This window comes from Amphimedon queenslandica, unplaced genomic scaffold (genome assembly GCF_000090795.2).
Source record: "Amphimedon queenslandica unplaced genomic scaffold, v1.1 AMPQUscaffold_13492, whole genome shotgun sequence".
Classification (NCBI taxonomy): Eukaryota; Metazoa; Porifera; class Demospongiae; order Haplosclerida; family Niphatidae; genus Amphimedon; species Amphimedon queenslandica.
Genome location: NW_003546272.1, coordinates 219671 through 239087, shown reverse-complemented (window position 1 = coordinate 239087; position 19417 = coordinate 219671). Strand labels below are relative to the sequence as shown.

The 19417-nt window shown below is 36.3% G+C and overlaps 2 protein-coding genes and 1 long non-coding RNA gene across 8 annotated transcripts in view; 1 reads left to right on the top strand and 2 right to left on the bottom strand.

Annotated features, from left to right (window-relative positions):
- Positions 1-315: 315 nt before the first annotated feature.
- Positions 316-17921, bottom strand: LOC109580426 (uncharacterized). 4 transcript variants are annotated; one of them, XM_019993539.1, is made up of 2 exons: positions 17892-17921; positions 316-1127 (listed from the first exon to the last, which is right to left on the bottom strand). In XM_019993539.1, exon 2 carries the CDS (start codon positions 1125-1127, stop codon positions 381-383), a length of 747 nt encoding a protein of 248 aa, XP_019849098.1. In that variant the 5' UTR covers positions 17892-17921; the 3' UTR covers positions 316-380. The 4 variants fall into 4 exon arrangements, with proteins under 4 accessions (XP_019849098.1, XP_019849097.1, XP_019849099.1 ...); XM_019993538.1 differs by lacking the exon at positions 17892-17921 and adding an exon at positions 8688-8748; XM_019993540.1 differs by lacking the exon at positions 17892-17921 and adding an exon at positions 5290-5310.
- LOC109580427 (uncharacterized) overlaps positions 14321-19417 on the bottom strand; it is a 6289-nt gene continuing 1192 nt past the window's right edge. Inside the window, exon 2 of one of the 3 annotated variants that reach the window (XM_019993543.1) lies at positions 14321-14869. In XM_019993543.1, the coding sequence (XP_019849102.1) occupies positions 14478-14869 (392 nt within the window). In that variant the 3' untranslated portion in view covers positions 14321-14477. Of the gene's footprint in view, positions 14882-16737; positions 17256-19417 lie in introns of those variants that run through there. The other 2 variants (XM_019993542.1, XM_019993544.1) reach the window with 2 other exon arrangements.
- LOC109580428 (uncharacterized) overlaps positions 14881-19417 on the top strand; it is a 5677-nt gene continuing 1140 nt past the window's right edge. The window contains exon 1 of the long non-coding RNA XR_002184238.1: positions 14881-14966. This is a non-coding gene — a long non-coding RNA (uncharacterized LOC109580428). The remainder of the gene's footprint in view (positions 14967-19417) is intronic.

Sequence of the window (19417 nt, the reverse complement as noted above, 5' to 3'; positions counted from 1 at the left end):
CAGGCTCACTCCAATTCCCCCTTGGTCCTGCTAAGTCTATAGTTTCAATGAATTATTACCAATTGCTCATACTTATGCCATCTAGACGTTTACTAATTCTCATGTTCTGATTCATACCAAAGTATCACTGCCCTTAGGCTTGTGATATCATCAATATGATAGTTCATAGTGCATAGCATGCATTGTGGCTTTATGGTGAATACTTTAATGATGAATAATGGGTGTAATGGCTTACAAATCATTCATTGCGCTGCTTGTGCATTTGATTTATATAATGAAAATATTATTTAATAAATAGAAAAACAATAGCCTATAATGAGCAAACTAAACTAAACTACTAGTGTCACTTCTATCGTCTCTACTTGTTCAAACATAGTTTATTAGAGGAAGACTCCAGCCAATGCAAGTATCATCAAAGATACTGCAACAATAGGTGTAGCAATTATTCCTGTAGCACTTGATTCTGTAGTGCTTGATAGCCCAGTACAAGCATCAGGGACACTCACTCCACTGCATGAACGTACACCAGATCCAAAGACTGGCTCCATGCAGCAACCTGCTACACTCGTGAAATTTTTCAATCCATCAATGCAATCATCAGTATCAGTGCATGTTAGTCCATTGGAAGTCAAAGTGCAATCATTAATTATACTGCCATAAGCATTTGCATTAGACGTTGTATTAAAACTGCGTATTAATCGTACTGGACAGTATTCTCCACTCTCCTGTCCACATAAGTATTTTTCAATTAAATTGCCAGCGTATTCTCCTGTATCCCCAGAATAAAGGCAACGGTAATATTCACCAAGAGCACCAGCACAATCACTGGTACATATACGTGACAATTGATCCTTGAGGCTGCTGAGGTATGATTCGCTAACTCCTATTTGTAGAGCAGGTGGTCCAAAAGAATCTATTGGTAAAGAGCAGCTTGAAGGCAGATCAGGCTTTGTGCAGGTAGCCTGCCTACGCTCCAGCACTGGTACATGTATATTCTGCCTCTTGTTAATGTGGTGGAGTAATTGAAGCAAAGCAGTGTCGTTCATTCCTCTCTCTTTATCAATGACAGCTCCTTCAGTGCATGCAGCAATGAGGAATAGGCAGACCAGAAACAATGATGGGGACATGTTTAGTTGCATCTCGGACTCTCGGTATATTCTTGTATTAGAGAGGACAGCTTCTTTTATAGTAAAGCTTCTAATATAATTTATTAAGTATTCATGAAAGAGACGGTAGCAACAATTTATCTATTGACTCTTATCAGTATAGAATAAACATTGGTGAAGTGTAATACTTAAGCTGTACATCAAGCTTTGTTTTCGTACGTGTCAATCACTGAACTGTAAAGAGAAAGGTACAAAACAAAGGTCCTTGCAAAAACTTTGAATTGATTATCAATCAGTCAACAAATCTGTCATTGGAGTCATTTATGTCGTGTCATTGTGCCCTCCATAGAATAGTTGGCAATAGTTAATTCTGGTATTGTTTCTAATTCTGGTATTGTTTCTTTTGTACTCTCAAAAAAGGTACAAGACCACAATATTGAATGCATTAGGTCAATATATCAAATTTTAAACATAGTTATCAATATTATTTTGCTTTGAAAATTGGACATACTGTAAGGGAGGTAGCTATAATGCCTTTAATGATCATTGCAGAGGATGAACACAAGTTACTTTAGAGTTATGAGATGAAGTAGGATGAACAATGACATCAGGCTATGTTGCTAGGCAACCTAATAATCTTAATATATAATCCGCCTGTGCAACGGAAGTTTTCTAATGGCCAAGAAGCCATGCCTCTATTAATAATTGGAAATTGTACCTGCTTGAATTAAGAATCTGAGCTGCTTAATGCATAATTTTTTTTTGCTGTCTTATGCATGATCCCTTAAGTAAATAAAATCTATCAAGGCAACAGTATTTATGCCATCATAGTAGGTGTTAGTTTGATATATCTCTTGACTTCAATTGGTGCAGAACATGCACTATTAAAAGCAATGAATCATGCATGCTCATTATCTCTATCATATGCTGCATGATAGAGATAAAGATCACAATTCATTGCTTTTAATAGTGCATGAATGCAAGAGCAACTGTGGCGAGTCTAAGCACCGTAGGTGTCTCGTTTTAGTTGCTTATAATATTTTTTCTACTTGTTATAATCACATCAAACATAGCTTATTATGCCTACACTAAGCTATGCCTTTATTGCCTTGGTCTGTTGGATCAACCTTATTCAGCATTATCAGTCATTGCTTATTTCAGAAAAAACTGCATGATGTCTGCAGCTGGGAAATCAGTGGGAAACTACGACTTCTTGGAGTAACCTGATCTCGCAGTCCATGATTAATGTATATGAATTGAGAAAAGTATTATTTTAAAAAAGCAAAAAAACAATATTAATGCACACAACTGAATTCTAATATCTACTGCTAGTGTTCTCTACTACATGTACATGTATCTGATACATGTACTGTCTCTACTTGTTCAAACACAGTTTATTAGAGGAAGACTCCAGCCAATGCAAGTATCATCAAAGATACTGCAACAATAGGTGTAGCAATTATTCCTGTAGCACTTGATACTCCAGTACAAGCATCAGGGATACTCACTCCACATGAACGTATACCAGATCCAAAGAGTGGCTCAGTACAGCAACCTGCTGCCCTGCTAAAGGTTTTCAATGCATCAGTACACTCGCTTCTCCTGCATGATGTTGATCCAGTAGTGGATGATGTTGAGCAATAGTATCGAATATTGTCATAAGCCTCTTCATTAGATTCTGTTTTAAAACTGCGTATTATTTTTGCTGGACAGTAGTCCCCACTCTCCTTTCCACAAAAGAATTTCTGATAATAATTAGCCAAGTCTTCTCCTCTATTTCCAGAATAAAGACAACGGTAATAGTCACCAATAGCACCAGCACAATCACTGGTACATAAACGTGAATATTGACTATTGAGGCTGCTGAGGTATGAGTCAGTGATTGTAGAAGGTATTGAATAAGTGAACGCTGATTCAGAGCAGCCTGAAGGAAGATCAGGTTCTGTGCAGTTACCAGTCTCCTTAAGCTCCAGTGGTATATTGTGCCTCTTGTTAATGTGGTGGAGTAATTGAAGCAAAGCAGTGTCGTTCAATCCTTTCTCTTTATCAATGACAGCTCCTTCAGTGCATGCAGCAATGAGGAATAGGCAGACCAGAAACAATGATGGGGACATGTTTCAGATAGTGTAGGTGCTTCTTGGTATGTTCTTGCAATAGAGAGACAGCTCCTTTTATAGGTTTAGCTCAAGCTCTTAATATAATTTATTGAGTGTTTAATTAATCTATTAATGTATGGACTATCTATGGAATATCTCATAGAATAAACATTGATAAAGTGTAATAATTACAATAAGTAACACAACATGTGAAAGTGAATGGTGCATGTGGTAAAAGCTTTTAATAATAATAGGAGCCCATAAAAAGCCTGATAATAATAATTTGAAATATGTTATTAAGCTATAAGTGTCATTGATATTGGTGTTGTAATAGCTGTTTCTTAATTAAAATAAATAGTTATTAATAGTCTTAGCCTTGAAATATACTACATAAAGGACTTTTCATAGCTTATGTCATAGCAATACTCCACTAGTGTATATACTGATTATTGGCTTATAATTAAACTGTACATCATATTATTTGTTGTGTTCATTGATAATGATTGCAATGGTTCATGAGCTAAGGCCATTCCAACTAGATTTTTTATTTTGCACACACCCACACCAGTGATTATTATAATGATTGATACTTTTCCTGAATTAAACAGCATACCTGTCACTAGCGCTGCCACATCACCTGTGAAATGGAAATTTAATTCATGTATTCCATGCTTGATTTACAGAAATTATTATTTTTTAAAAGCAAAGCTATATCAATGCACACAACTGAATGCTAATATCTACTGCTAGTGTTCTCTACTACATGTACATGTATCTGATACATGTACTGTCTCTACTTGTTCAAACACAGTTTATTAGAGGAAGACTCCAGCCAATGCAAGTATCATCAAAGATACTGCAACAATAAGTATAGCAATTATTCCTGTAGCACTTGATACACCAGTATACAAGCATCAGGGATACTCACTCCACATGAACTTACACCAGATCCAAAGAGTGGCCCTTATGCAGCAACCTGCTATATCTCTGAAATTATTCAATCCATCAATACAGTCATTGGTATCAGTGCATGTTAGTTGACCATTGGAATTTAAAGTGTAATCATTAGTTACATTACATTAATGTAATTAATAATGTAATGTAATTAATGTAATTACATTAGATGTTGTATTAAAACTATGTATTAATCTTACTAGGCAATAGCTTCCATTCTGCTGTCCACATAAGTATTTTTCAATTAAAGTACTGATATATTCTCCTGTATTGTCCCCAGAATAAAGGCAGTGGTAATATTCACCAATAGCACCAGCACAATCACTGGTACATACTTGAGTATCGATCATTGAGGCTACTGAGGCATACTTTACTGAATCCTGTTAGTAGAGCAGGTGGTGAGGAGATATGATTCACTGACTCCTGTTTTGCAGGTGGTGAAGAGATATGATTCACTGACTCCTGTTTGTGCAGGTGATGAAGAGATATGTGATTCACTGACTCCTGTTTGTAGAGCAGGTGGTGAAGAGATATGATTCACTGACTCCTGTTTGTGCAGGTGGTGAAGAGATATGTGATTCACTGACTCCTGTTTGTAGAGCAGGTGGTGAAGAGATATGATTCACTGACTCCTGTTTGTGCAGGTGGTGAAGAGATATGTGATTCACTGACTCCTGTTTGTAGAGCAGGTGGTGAAGAGATATGATTCACTGACTCCTGTTTGTGCAGGTGGTGAAGAGATATGTGATTCACTGACTCCTGTTTGTAGAGCAGGTGGTGAAGAGATATGATTCACTGACTCCTGTTTGTGCAGGTGGTGAAGAGATATGTGATTCACTGACTCCTGTTTGTAGAGCAGGTGGTGAAGAGATATGATTCACTGACTCCTGTTTGTGTAGGTGGTGAAGAGTCAGAAGAGATATGATTCACTGACTCCTGTTTGTAGAGCAGGTAGTAAAATTGAGCTTATGGGTAAAAAGCAATTATGCATTTTACATGTACTAATCTCCTTAGTCTCAGTACCGGTATATTGTGCTTCCTGTTAATGTGGTGGAATAATTGAAGCAAAGCAGTGTCGTTCAAGTGCATGCAGCAATGAAAAATAGGCAGACCAGAAACAATGATGGGGCCATGTTTCAGATAGTGTATGTGCTTCTCAGATGTTTTTGCAATAGAGAGGACAATGTTATTTATGAAGTGTTCATGAAAGAATAGCAGCAATTCAGTTGTCTATTGTCTTATTGGGGCGAACCTGAGCGAGCCCATGACATCTAATACTGCATTTACACTAGCTTCTTTAACTGAGCCAGCCCTGTTTAAAGTGGGCTGGCACAGTTTTATTTGATAATGTAAACAGTAACCAAACTGAGCTGAAGTGAGCTGGGCCAAACCAGGCCAGCATGGTTAGTACAGCAGGGCCGGCTTAGTCTGGTTCAGCACGGTTTGGCCCACAAACACAGTATAACTATTATTAAAGTTTAATAGCATAATTTTTATTGAAACTGTGTGTGGTCACAATGCAATAAAGTGGTGGCTATCAGCAAGAGTTTATTTGCAGCAAATGGTTATATTAGACATTTGCATTTGTCAAATAGGGAACTATGACTACTTGCATGGAGTTGCTTAATCTGGCGGGACATGATTAAAGTGTAATTAATATGAGAAAAATATTTTTTAAGCAAAAAAACTATATCAATGCACACAACTGAATGCTAATATCTACTGCTAGTGTTCTCTACTACATGTACATGTATCTGATACATGTACTGTCTCTACTTGTTCAAACACAGTTTATTAGAGGAAGACTCCAGCCAATGCAAGTATCATCAAAGATACTGCAACAATAGGTGTAGCAATTATTCCTGTAGCACTTGATAACCCAGCACAAGCAACAGGGACACTCACTCCACTGCAGTTATGTACACCAGATCCAAGGAGTGGCTCCATACAGCAACCTATTGCACTGCTAAAGTTACTCACTGCTTCAGTACAGGTATCACTGCATGGTGATGTTAATCTAGGGGAGTTATTTGATATTTTGCAATATTGTAGCATATTGTTATAAGCATCTGCATAGGATTTATCTCTAAAATTACGTACTGATCTAAAACTGCGTACTAATTTCACTGGACAATAGTCCCCATTCTCCTTCCCACATACGTACTTGTCAATGTAATCAGCCTTGTACAAGTATAATTCTTTAATCTCACTACCATTTGGCTCATCAGAAGCAAGACAATCGTAATATTTAACAAGAGCACCAGCACAATCACTGGTACATATACGGGAGTATTTATCATTGAGGCTACTGAGTTGTGAGTTACAGCATTGTGTTGTTGATTCTGTTGAAGGATATATTTCTGATTCATCACAACCTGAAGGAAGGTTAGGGGGATATTCACAGTTACATGTACATGTACTAATCTCCTCAGGATCCAGTTGCCTCTTGTTAATGTGGTGGAATAATTGAAGCAAAGTTGTGTCATTTGTTCCTTTCTCTTTATCAATGACAGCTCCTAATTCAGTGCATGCAGCAATGAGGAATAGGCAGACCAGAAACGATGATGGGGACATGTTTCAGATAGCAAGTGCTTCTCAGTATGTTCTTTTGATAGAGAGAACAGCTCCTTTTATAGCTTTAGCTTAAGCTCTTAATACAATTTATTGAGTGTTTAATTGATCTATTAATTTATGGACTATCTATGGAATATCTCTCTCATAGAATAAACATTGATAAAGTGTAATAATTACAATAAGTAACACAATAAGTGAAAGTGAATGGTGCATGTGGTAAAAGCTGCCTGATAATAATAATTTGTCTTAATAAGTTATAAATGCCATTAATATTGGTGTTTTAATAGCTGATTTTTAATTAAGATAAATAATTGATATCTTTTCCTTAATATAGACCTTTCCCACCAATGCAGCATTTAGCAATGAATATCATTAACGAGCCGCCATGTTGTGGGATAGATGTACAGAGATAAATGGGCAAAAGTGACTTTTCCCATTTTCCTTTTAAATGCAAGCTCTGGTTCACACAGAAATGCTCACTGCACATTTATTGTATAATTTTAGTTATCATACTGCAATTTGGTCTTTGCTTTCGCAGTTATCTTGGAGAAAATAAAGAAATAGTGCTTTTAGCCCATCCATCACTGTACATCTATCCCACAAAATGGCAGTTCGTTAATGATATTCATTGCTAAACGTACAGTGGTGGGAAAGGTCTACATGTATATACCACATAAAGGATTTTTCATAGCTTATGTCTTAGCAATACTCCACTAGTGTATTATACTGATTACTGGCTTATCATATTATGAATAGACTTTGTTGTGCTCATTGATAATGATTGCAATGGTTGATGAGATGAGCCCATTTCAACTAGACTTATTATTTTTCATTTTTCACACACCCACACCAGTGATTATTACAATGGTTAATACTTTTCATGAATATTAATTAAACAGCATGCCTGTAGTGCTGCCACATCAGCCTCACCTGTGAAATGGAAATTTAATTCATGTATTCAATGCTTGTTTACAGAAATTAGTATTTTTTAAAGCAAAAAACTATATCAATGCACACAACTGAATGCTAATATCTACTGCTAGTGTTCTCTACTACATGTACATGTATCTGATACATGTACTGTCTCTACTTGTTCAAACACAGTTTATTAGAGGAAGACTCCAGCCAATGCAAGTATCATCAAAGATACTGCAACAATATGTGTAGCAATTATTCCTGTAGCACTTGATTCTGTAGTACTTGATGCTGTAGTGCTTGATTCTGTAGTACTTGATGGTGTAGTACTTATTACTCCAGTACAAGCATCAGGGATACTCACTTCACTGCATGAACGTACATCAGATCTAAGAAATGGCTCAGTACAGCAACCTATTGCACTGCTAAAGGTCCTCAATGCATCAGTACAGTTGGTATTGTTGCATGATGATAAGTCAGTGGAGTTAAATGGTATTGAGCAATATTCTAGCATATTGTTATAAGCATCTGCATAAGATTTTTGTGTTAAACTACGCATTAATTTCACTGGACAATAGTCCCCACTCTCCTTCCCACATATGTACTTCTCGACGTAATCAGCCTTGTACGAGTATTCTTCTTTAATCTTACTATCATCCTCACCCTCATCAGAAGCAAGACAACGGTAATATTTAATAAGGGCACCAGCACAATCACTGGTACACATACGTGAGTATTTATTGCTGCGGCTTTTCAGTTTTGAGTTACAGCATACTTGTGGTAGTGTTATTGCTGGTGGTCCTATTGAAGGAATGACTACTGATACATCACAATCTGAAGGAAGATCGGGTATTTCGCAGTTACATGTACATGTACCAATCTCCTTAGGTTCCAGTGCTATATTTTGCCTCTTGTTAATGTGGTGGAATAATTCAAGCAAAGTAGTGCCATCATGTATTCCTTTCTCTTTATCAATGACAGCTCCTAATTCAGTGCATGCAGCAATGAGGAATAGGCAGACCAGAAACAATGATGGGGACATGTTTCAGATAGTGTAGGTGCTTCTTGGTATGTTCTTGTGATAGAGAGGACAGCTCCTTTTATAGGTTTAGCTTAAGCTCTTAATATAATTTATTGAGTGTTTAATTAATCTATGGACTATCTATGGAATATCTCTCATAAAATCAACATTGATAAAGTGTAATAATTACAATAAGTGAAAGTGAATGGTGCATGTGGTAAAAGCTGCCTGATAATAATAATTTGTAATAATTATGTTATTAAGTTATAAGTGTAATTAATATTGGTGTTGTAATAGCTGATTCTCAAACTATGCAATAGTAATACTCCACTAGATTACTGGCTTATAATTAAACTGTACATCATATCATGAATAGACCTTGTTGTGTTCATTGATAATGATGATAATGGTTGATGAGATAAGGCCATTTCCACTAGATTCATTATTTTCCATTTTGAACACGCCCACATCAATGATTCATTATAATTATTACAATGATTAATACTTTTGATGAATATTAATTAAACAACATGCCTGTAGCACTGCCACATCAGCCCCACTTGCGAAATGGAAATTTAATTCATGTATTCCATGCTTGATTTACAGAAATTAGTATTAAAAAAAAACAAAAACTATTATCAATACACACAACTGAATGCTAATATCTACTGCTAGTGTTCTCTACTACATGTACAATTGTACATGTATCTGATACATGTACTGTCTCTACTTGTTCAAACACAGTTTATTAGAGGAAGACTCCAGCCAATGCAAGTATCATCAAAGATACTGCAACAATAGGTGTAGCAATTATTCCTGTAGCACTTGATAGCCCAGCACAAGCATCAGGGATACTCACTCCATTGCATAAACGTACACCAGATCCAAGGAATGGCTCAGTACAGCAACCTATTGCATCGCTAAATTTCATCACTGCATCAGTACAGGTATAATCGCATGATGATGGTAATCTAGTGGAGTTATGTGATATTTTGCAATATTGTAGCATATTGTTATAAGCATCTGCATAAGTTTTTTCTCTAAAACTGCGTACTAATTTCACTGGACAGTAGTCCCCACTTTTCTTCCCACATACGTACTTGTCAACATAATTAGCCTTGTACGAGTATTCTTCTTTAATCTCACTATCATCCTCATCAGAAGCAAGACAACGGTAATATTCAACAATAGCACCAGCACAATCACTGGTACATATACGGGAGTATTTATCATTGAGGCTACTGAGTTGTGTGTCACAGCATACTTTTGCTGATTCTGTTGAAGGAATTATTTCTGATACATCACAACCTGAAGGAAGATCAGGCTCTTTGCAGTTACATGTACATTGACTAATCTCCTTAGTCTCCAGTTGCCTCTTGTTAATGTGGTGGAATAATTGAAACAAAGTTGTGTCATTCATTCCTTTCTCTTTATTAATGACAGCTCCTAATTCAGTCCATGCAGCAATGAGGAATAAGCAGACCAGAAACAATGATGGGGACATGTTTCAGATAGCAAGTACTTCTCAGTTTATTCTTGTGATAGAAAGGACAGCTCCTTTTATAGGTTTAGCTTAAGCTCTTAATATAATTTATTGAGTGTTTAATTGATTTATTAATGTATGGACTATCTATGGAATATCTCTCATAAGATCAACATTGATAAAGTGTAATAATTACAATAAGTAACACAATAAATGAAAGTGAATCGTGCATGTGGTAAAAGCTGCCTGATAATAATAATTTGTGTTATAAGTTATATAGACATTTCCCGCGATGAATATTCATGAGAATTTATGAGTCATCAATGCATCACGATGATGAAAACAACGCCTACTAGTGGGACACAACAGTGAATCTGGCACCTAAATTGACTGGTTTTTCAGCTGCTCTTTGTTGTTTTTCCTTATTTTAATGGTTAATAACTGTTGTATTGTTGGATACTATAATTCTGATGAGAAAAACCAGCGGTTAAGACTCTTAAGCTCTACTTTCAAAGGGAGGCTAGTCCTGAAAAGGTGGATCAAGGCTGCAAATCCTGTCAAATGGAATTTAGGCCTAAGCACACATCCTAAAGGTTCAGATATTTGAGCTTCTCAGGTTAAATCTCAGCATATCAAGCTTTTGCAGTAAGATTAAGAGCTTCAGATAGTCTTTGCAATCCCACAAGTAGGTGTGATTTTTGTCATCGTGATGCTTTGATGACTCATAATTGCTCTTTATTTAGAATAAATTCTAGTAAATTCTCGTAAATCCACTTGAATCCTCATGAATAATTCATCGCGGGAATGATCTATAAGTGTCATTAATATTGGTGCTGTAATAGCTGATTCTTAATTAGGATAAATGATTTATATCTTTGCCTTAATACCAGTATATACTACATAAAGGACTTTTCATAGCTTATGTCATAGCAATACTCCACTAGTGTATATATTGATTAATTGATTATTGGCTTATAATTGCACTGTACATCATATTATGAATAGGCCTTGTTGTGTTCATTGATAATGATTGCAATGGTTGATGAGCTAAGGCCATTCCAACTACATTTATTATTTTTAATTTTTCACACACCCACACCAGTTATTATTACAATGATTAATACTTTTCATGAATATTAATTAAACGGCATGCCTGTAGCACTGCCACATTAGCCCCGCCTTACCTGTGAAATGGAAATTTAATTCATGTATTCCATGCTTGATTTACAGAAATTAGTATTTTTAAAAGCAAAAACTATATCAATGCACACAACTGAATGCTAATATCTACTGCTAGTGTTCTCTACTACATGTACATGTATCTGATACATGTACTGTCTCTACTTGTTCAAACACAGTTTATTAGAGGAAGACTCCAGCCAATCCAAGTATCATCAAAGATACTGCAACAATAGGCGTAGCAATTATTCCTGTAGCACTTGATAGCCCAGTACAAGCATCAGGGACACTCACTCCACTGCATGAACGTACACCAGATCCAAGAAAAGGCTCAGTACAGTAACCTGCTGCTTTTCAATCCATCCATCAATACAGTCATCAGTATCAGTGCATGTTAGTCCATTGGAATTCAAAAGGCAATCATTAATTACATTAATGTAGTTACATTAATTACATTAGATGTTGTATTAAAACTGTATTAATCTTACTGGACAGTAGTCTCCACTCTCCTGTCCACACAAGTATTTTTCAATGAAATTGCCAACGTATTCTCCTGTATCCTGCCCAGAATAAAGATAGTGGTAATATTCACCAATAGCCCCAGCACAATCACTGGTATATTTACTTGAAAATTCATCATTGAGGCTGCTTAGGTGTGAGTCACTGACTCGTGTTTATGCAGGTGGCAAATAGATGTGATTCACTGACTCCTGTTTATGCAGGTGGTGAATAGATATGATTCACTGACTCCTGATTATGCTGGTGGTGAATAGATATGATTCGCTGACTCCTGTTAGTAGAGCAATGAGGCATTGTACATGCACTAATTTCTTTAGGCTCTAGTGGTTTATTGTACCTCTTGTTAATGTAGTGGAATAATTGAAGCAAAGCAGTGTCATTCATTTCATTCCTTGCTCTTTATCAATGACAGCTTCTTCAGTACATGCAGTAATGAGGAATTTGTGAAAGCCTGTGACTGCTGATGAATTAAAAACAACACCATGAAGTAAATGTGATGTGGTACAAATCATATACTCAATGGTGATAATTTATTGGTAATGGTAATATTAGGAGCACTTAGTGTTTCTAATTGAATTTGGTTTTTACTTACTGTGTAGAATAGTTATTTTTTACTTATTATAATTGTTTATTATGCTTACACTAAGCTATGCTTTGGTTCCTTGGATCAACCTTATTCAGCAATATCATTGCTTATATTAGATGTGTGGTTTTATGAAAAGGGAAACTATGACTACTTGGAGTTGCCTAATCTCGCGGAGCACAATTAAAGTATAATGAATATGAGGAAAACATTATTTTTAAAAAGCAAAAACTATATCAATGCATACAACTGAATGCTAATATCTACTGCTAGTGTTCTCTACTACATGTACATGTATCTGATACATGTACTGTCTCTACTTGTTCAAACACAGTTTATTAGAGGAAGACTCCAGCCAATGCAAGTATCATCAAAGATACTGCAACAATAGGTGTAGCAATTATTCCTGTAGCACTTGATACTGTAGTGCTTGATAGCCCAGCACAAGCATCAGGGATACCGCTCACTCTACATGAATCTATACCAGATCCAAGGAGTGGCTCCATACAGCAACCTATTGCACTGCTAAAGGCCCTCACTGCTTCAATACAGGTATTGTTGCATGATGATGGTAATCTAGTGGAGTTAAATGATATTGAGCAATATTGTAGCATATTGTTATAAGCAACTGCATTTGACCTTGCTTTAAAACTGCGGACTAATTTCACTGGACAATAGTCCCCACTTTCCTTCCCACATACGTACTTCTTGACGTAATCAGCCTTGTACAAGTATTCTTTTTTAATCTCACTATCATCCTCATCAGAAGCAAGACAACGGTAATATTGAACAATGGCACCAGCACAATCACTGGTACATATACTGGAGTATTTATCATTGAGGCTACTGAGTTGTGAGTTACAGCATCCTGTTGCTGATTCTGTTGAAGGAATTATTTCTGATATGTCACAACCTGAAGGAAGATCAGGTTTTTCGCAGTTACATGTACATTGACTAATCTCCTTAGTATCCAGTTGCCTCTTGTTAATGTGGTGGAATAATTGAACCAAAGTAGTGTCATTCATTCCTTTCTCTTTATCAATGACAGCTCCTAATTCAGTGCATGCAGCAATGAGGAATAGGCAGACCAGAAACAATGATGGGGACATGTTTCAGATAACAAGTGCTTCTTGGTATGTTCTTGTGATAAAGAGAACAGCTTTTATAGGTTTAGCTCAAGCTCTTAATAATTATTATTTATTGAGTGTTTAATTAATCTAAATCTATTAATGTATGGATTATCGGAATATCTCACATTATTATAACTAGAAAGAATGTAAATTATAAAATATTGAGGGGCTCCGCCTCCTGGCTACACCTCCTAGTCACTCCCCCCCAAATATACACAAGCATGCATATAGTTAAGTACATACAGAAATTCTCGCCAGTAAAGGCTTTGCCCAATATGTAACACAATAAATTGTTTTAAAGTGAATTGGTAACAACTGTAAATAATAAAAAGGCCTGATAATAATAGTTTGTATTAAAGTTATTAAATTGCAAGTGTCATTAAATTGGTGTTTTAATAGCTGTTTCTTAATTAAATTGCATAATTTTTGTTATGAATTTCCTTGCCTTAATATAGGCTACTCATAGCTTATTTCAAACTATCCAATAGTATACTCCACTAGTGTATATATTGATTGATTGATTACTAGCTTATAATTGCACTGTACATCATATTATGAATCGATCTTGTTGTGTTCATTGATAATGATTGCAATGGTTGAGGAGATAAGGCCATTAGATTTATTATTTTCAATTTTTCACACACCCACACCAGTGATTATTACAATGATTCATACTTTTCATGAATATTAATTAAACGACATGCCTGTAGTGTTGCCACATCAGCCTCACCTGTGAATTGGAAATTTAATTCATGTATTCCATGTTTGATTTACAGAAATTAGTATTATTTTTTTTTAAAGCAAAAACTATATAAATGCACACAACTAAATGCTAATATCTACTACTGCTAGTGTTCTCTACTACATGTACATGTATCTGATACATGTACTGTCTCTACTTGTTCAAACACAGTTTATTAGATGAAGACTCCAGCCAATGCAAGTATCATCAAAGATACTGCAACAATAGGTGTAGCAATTATTCCTGTAGCACTTGATTCTGTAGTGCTTGATACTCCAGTACAAGCATCAGGGACACTCACTCCACTGCATGAACGTACACCAGATCCAAGGAATGGCTCCATACAGCAACCTGCTGCACTGCTAAAGGTCCTCAAAGCACTAGTACAGCTGGTACGGCTGCATGATGATAATCCAGTAGTGGGTGATATTGAGCAATAGCTAGAGATACTGATAAATGCAGCTGCATTAGATGTTGTTCTAAAACTGCGTAACAATCTTGCCACACAATAGTCCCCACTCTCCTGTCCACATATGTACTTCTGGATGTAATTAGCCCAGTATTCTCCTCTATCCCCAGGATAAAGACAACGGTAATATTCACCAATAGCACCAGCACAATCACTGGTACATATACGTGAGTATTGACTATTGAGGCTGCTGAGGTATGAGTCACTGGCTCCTGATGATGTAAAAGGTGACGAAACAGCAAATTCTGATAAAGAGCAACCTGAAGGAAGATCTGGTAGTGTGCAGCTACTAGTCTGCTTAGGCTCCAGTGGTATATTGTGCCTCTTGTTAATGTGGTGGAATAATTGAAGCAAAGCAGTGTCATTCATTCCTTTCTCTTTATCAATGACAGCTCCTTTAGTGCATGCAGCAATGAGGAACAGGCAGACCAGAAACAATGATGGGGACATGTTTCAGTCAGTGTAGGTGCTTCTTGGTATGTTCTTGTGTCTTGTGATATAGAGGACAGCTCCTTTTATAAGATTCTAGCAATGACAAAATTTTAGTTGGGGGAGGAGGCTATACTGCAAAACTACAGATCCATATAGGCTTTACAGCTATACAAATATGTACATTTTTGTGGGGCCCACTTTAAAAAAAGGATATTGCCTCTCTTGTTTTTCATGATTGGAAAATTCATAGACTTGTTTACTATTAAGATAGGCAGTGATAGAAAGTATTAAAAAACAACACAGTAAAGGAAAGTGACTTTGTAGACAAACAGAGAAAGCATTTTCTGTTCAGATGTGCTTTCGACTTAGATATTGGAAACTATGTATATGGGATTGGAAACAGGTGTACATTTCCACATCTTATTACTATATATCCTTAACTGAAAGCCATGCAGGTGCAAATAAATGCTGCTAGCAATAATAAATGTACCAATCTAGCCTTAAAATAATATAGATGCCTTGTAGATACTTCCTTAGGTTCCTGAAGTCATGTGTGTGAGGTCGCTGGTTTGAGCACTCTTTGCTCAAATTTTATTTTCTTTTTTCAATTTTTTTGAGGTCCAAATGCTATTATAACAAATAGACACCAGGGCTTTTATTTGAGGAAATACGGTATTATAATAGTTATGAATAGTTATTTTAAAATTAACTTGGTTTATAGATCTACACTACTGTAAGGGCTGCACAATTAAAAGCAAAAATAGCCATAATTAAAAAATAGAAACAATTTTTGTATATGGCTGTGAGTTATTTTGTCTCAAAAGGAGGAGAATAAAGCTTGTATGGATCTGAATACATAGCTTAAACAATGGGCTGAACCATTTAAGTTGTAACAGCGATAATTCTGAAGTAAGTCAAATGAACCTGTGTCCTATAGAGGGAGACAAGGCAAAAATGAGTAGAAATTTTTGTTATAGTAAAGCTATTACATAGCCAATGCAATAGAAAGCTTATTTTACAATGATAGCTGATAAAATACAATACTTATCGCATGATGCATCATAAAAATATCCCTATAATCCCTCAGATTTAGTAGAGAAGACAAAAACTGGCTGACAGTAGGCCAACATGGCAGAGGACAAGGATTGTACGACTCAGCCTGATTATGCACAATGTAATGGATCAAATGATCTTGTTTCCTATCCCGGTTACGTAGTCTCTAATACCGGTACCGGTATCTATGGTTTTGACAACTAATGGAGTCTTGCCATATGGAATAAATGCAATTCTAGCAAAAGGCTACAAGCTTGCAATTATTATTATTACTAGTAGTAGTATTATTATTATAAAAATTTGGTCAGGTTGGAATAAAATTAGGTCAGGTTAGAGTAGGAGAATTAATGAAATAAGAAATGAGTCAATGGAAAACAAACATGTTTAATGTAGCATGTAATCAAGTGTGGCTCCATCAGGTGTGATTGCCACTTGGACCCAGCTCCACGTTATTATTATTATTATTATTATCGTTATTATTTTTATCATTTATTGAAAGAAAACAAATGGCTACACTACAATATCAATGCACACAACTGAATGCTAAAATCTATCTACTACCAGTACTGTCTACTACATGTACTGTCTCTACTTGTTCAAACACAGTTTATTAGAGGAAGACTCCAGCTAATGCAAGTATCATCAAAGATACTGCAACAATAGGTGTAGCAATTATTCCTGTAGCACTTGATACTCCAGTACAAGCATCAGAGACACTCACTCCACTGCATGAACTTACACCAGATCCAAGGAATGGCTCAGTACAGCAACCTGCTGTACTGCTAAAGGTCCTCAATGCACTAGTACAGCTGGTGCAGCTGCATGATGATATTCCAGTAGTAGATGATATTGAGCAATGCCTATACATATTGCTGAAAGCAAGTACATTAGATGTTGTTCTAAAACTGCGTATTACTCTTACTGGACAATAGTCCCCACCCTGCTGTCCACATATGTACTTCTGTATGTAATTAGCAAAGTATTCTCCTGCATCCCCAGGATAAAGACAACGGTAATATTCACCAATAGCCCCAGCACAATCACTGGTACATATACTGGAATATTGACTATTGAGGCTGCTGAGGTATGAGTCAGTGATTCCTGATGATGTAGAAGGTGGCGAAACAGCAAATTCTGTTAAAGAGCAACCTGAAGGAAGATCAGGCATTGTGCAGGTACTAGTCTGCTTAGGCTCCAGTGGTATATTGTGCCTCTTGTTAATGTGGTGGAATAATTGAAGCAAAGCAGTGTCATTCATTCCCAGGCCCGTAGCCAGGGGGGGTTCGGGGGGTTCGGACGAACCCCCTGTTGTAGCTGCAAAAAAGTTTTAGATTAGCTCCTGTCATGAAGAACAGCACTGCAAAAGCAGGATTAGCATTTTGGCAACAGCGAGAAGCACAGATAGCCATTTTAGCTGAGTCAGCACATGGCTGAGATGCGTAAATTAAGACCACGCCTACCAACCACGCCCGTTTTTGTCAAAATATTCGCTGCGCGCTTTGCGCGCAGCAGTTTTTGAACCCCCTATTTTAAGTTCCTGGCTATGGCCCTGATTCCTTTCTCTTTATCAATGACAGCTCCTTCAGTGCATGCAGCAATGAGGAATAGGCAGACCAGAAACAATGATGGGGACATGTTTCAGATAGTGTAGGTGCTCCTTGGTATGTTCTTGCAATAGAGAGGACAGCTCCTTTTATAAGATTCTAGCAATGACAAAATTTTAGTTGGGGGAGGAGGCTATACTGCAAAACTACAGATCCATATAGGCTTTACAGCTATACAAATATGTACATTTTTGTGGGGCCCACTTTAAAAAAAGGATATTGCCTCTCTTGTTTTTCATGATTGGAAAATTCATAGACTTGTTTACTATTAAGATAGGCAGTGATAGAAAGTATTAAAAAACAACACAGTAAGGGAAAGTGACTTTGTAGACAAACAGAGAAAGCATTTTCTGTTCAGATGTGCTTTCGACTTAGATATTGGAAACTATGTATATGGGATTGGAAACAGGTGTACATTTCCACATCTTATTACTATATATCCTTAACTGAAAGCCATGCAGGTGCAAATAAATGCTGCTAGCAATAATAAATGTACCAATCTAGCCTTAAAATAATATAGATGCCTTGTAGATACTTCCTTAGGTTCCTGAAGTCATGTGTGTGAGGTCGCTGGTTTGAGCACTCTTTGCTCAAATTTTATTTTCTTTTTTCAATTTTTTTGAGGTCCAAATGCTATTATAACAAATAGACACCAGGGCTTTTATTTGAGGATGAATAGTTATTTTAAAATTAACTTGGTTTATAGATCTACACTACTGTAAAGCCCACCATACACTAGGCAACATGTTGCCTAGTGTATGGGGGGGCTTTAGGACTGCACAATTAAAAGCAAAAATAGCCATAATTAAAAAGTAGAAACAATTTTTGTATATGGCTGTGAGTTATTTTGTCTCAAAAGGAGGAGAATAAAGCTTGTATGGATCTGAATACTTAGCTTAAACAATGGGCTGAACCATTTAAGTTGTAACAGCATCAATACTGAAGTAAGTCAAATGAACCTGTGTCCTATAGAGGGAGACAAGGCAAAAATGAGTAGAAATTTTTGTTATAGTAAAGCTATTACATAGCCAATGTAATAGAAAGCTTATTTTACAATGATAGGTGATAAAATACAATTCTTATCACATGATGCATCATAAAAATATCCCTATAATCCCTCAGATTTAGTAGAGAAGACAAAAACTGGCTGACAGTAGGCCAACATGGCAGAGGACAAGGATTGTACGACTCAGCCTGATTATGCACAATGTAATGGATCAAATGATCTTGTTTCCTATCCCGGTTACGTAGTCTCTGATGTAACAGTAAATTAACATTATTGATTATTATTGTATTATTATTATTGTACATGTATTTGGTAGATTCTAGAACATTCATGTGGACTTTCTGTACACTTCTAGGCAATTCATTTTTGTAATCACTCTGTATGTTTCTAGACTGTTCTCTGTACTATATAAGGCATTCTCTCTTTCGTTATTGTTAGTTCTTTGTTAATCATTGTCAATTCGATTATTACAACAGGTTATGAGCCCAGTGTTCGCTCTATAGACTAAGTTGAAGACGTGCAGTTCGAGAGTAGCTTTGAGACTCAGGAAT

Bases quoted from the DNA above. Each gene is read 5' to 3' on its own strand.
- LOC109580426 (XM_019993539.1), bottom strand. From the start codon at position 1,127: ATGTCCCCATCATTGTTTCTGGTCTGCCTATTCCTCATTGCTGCATGC.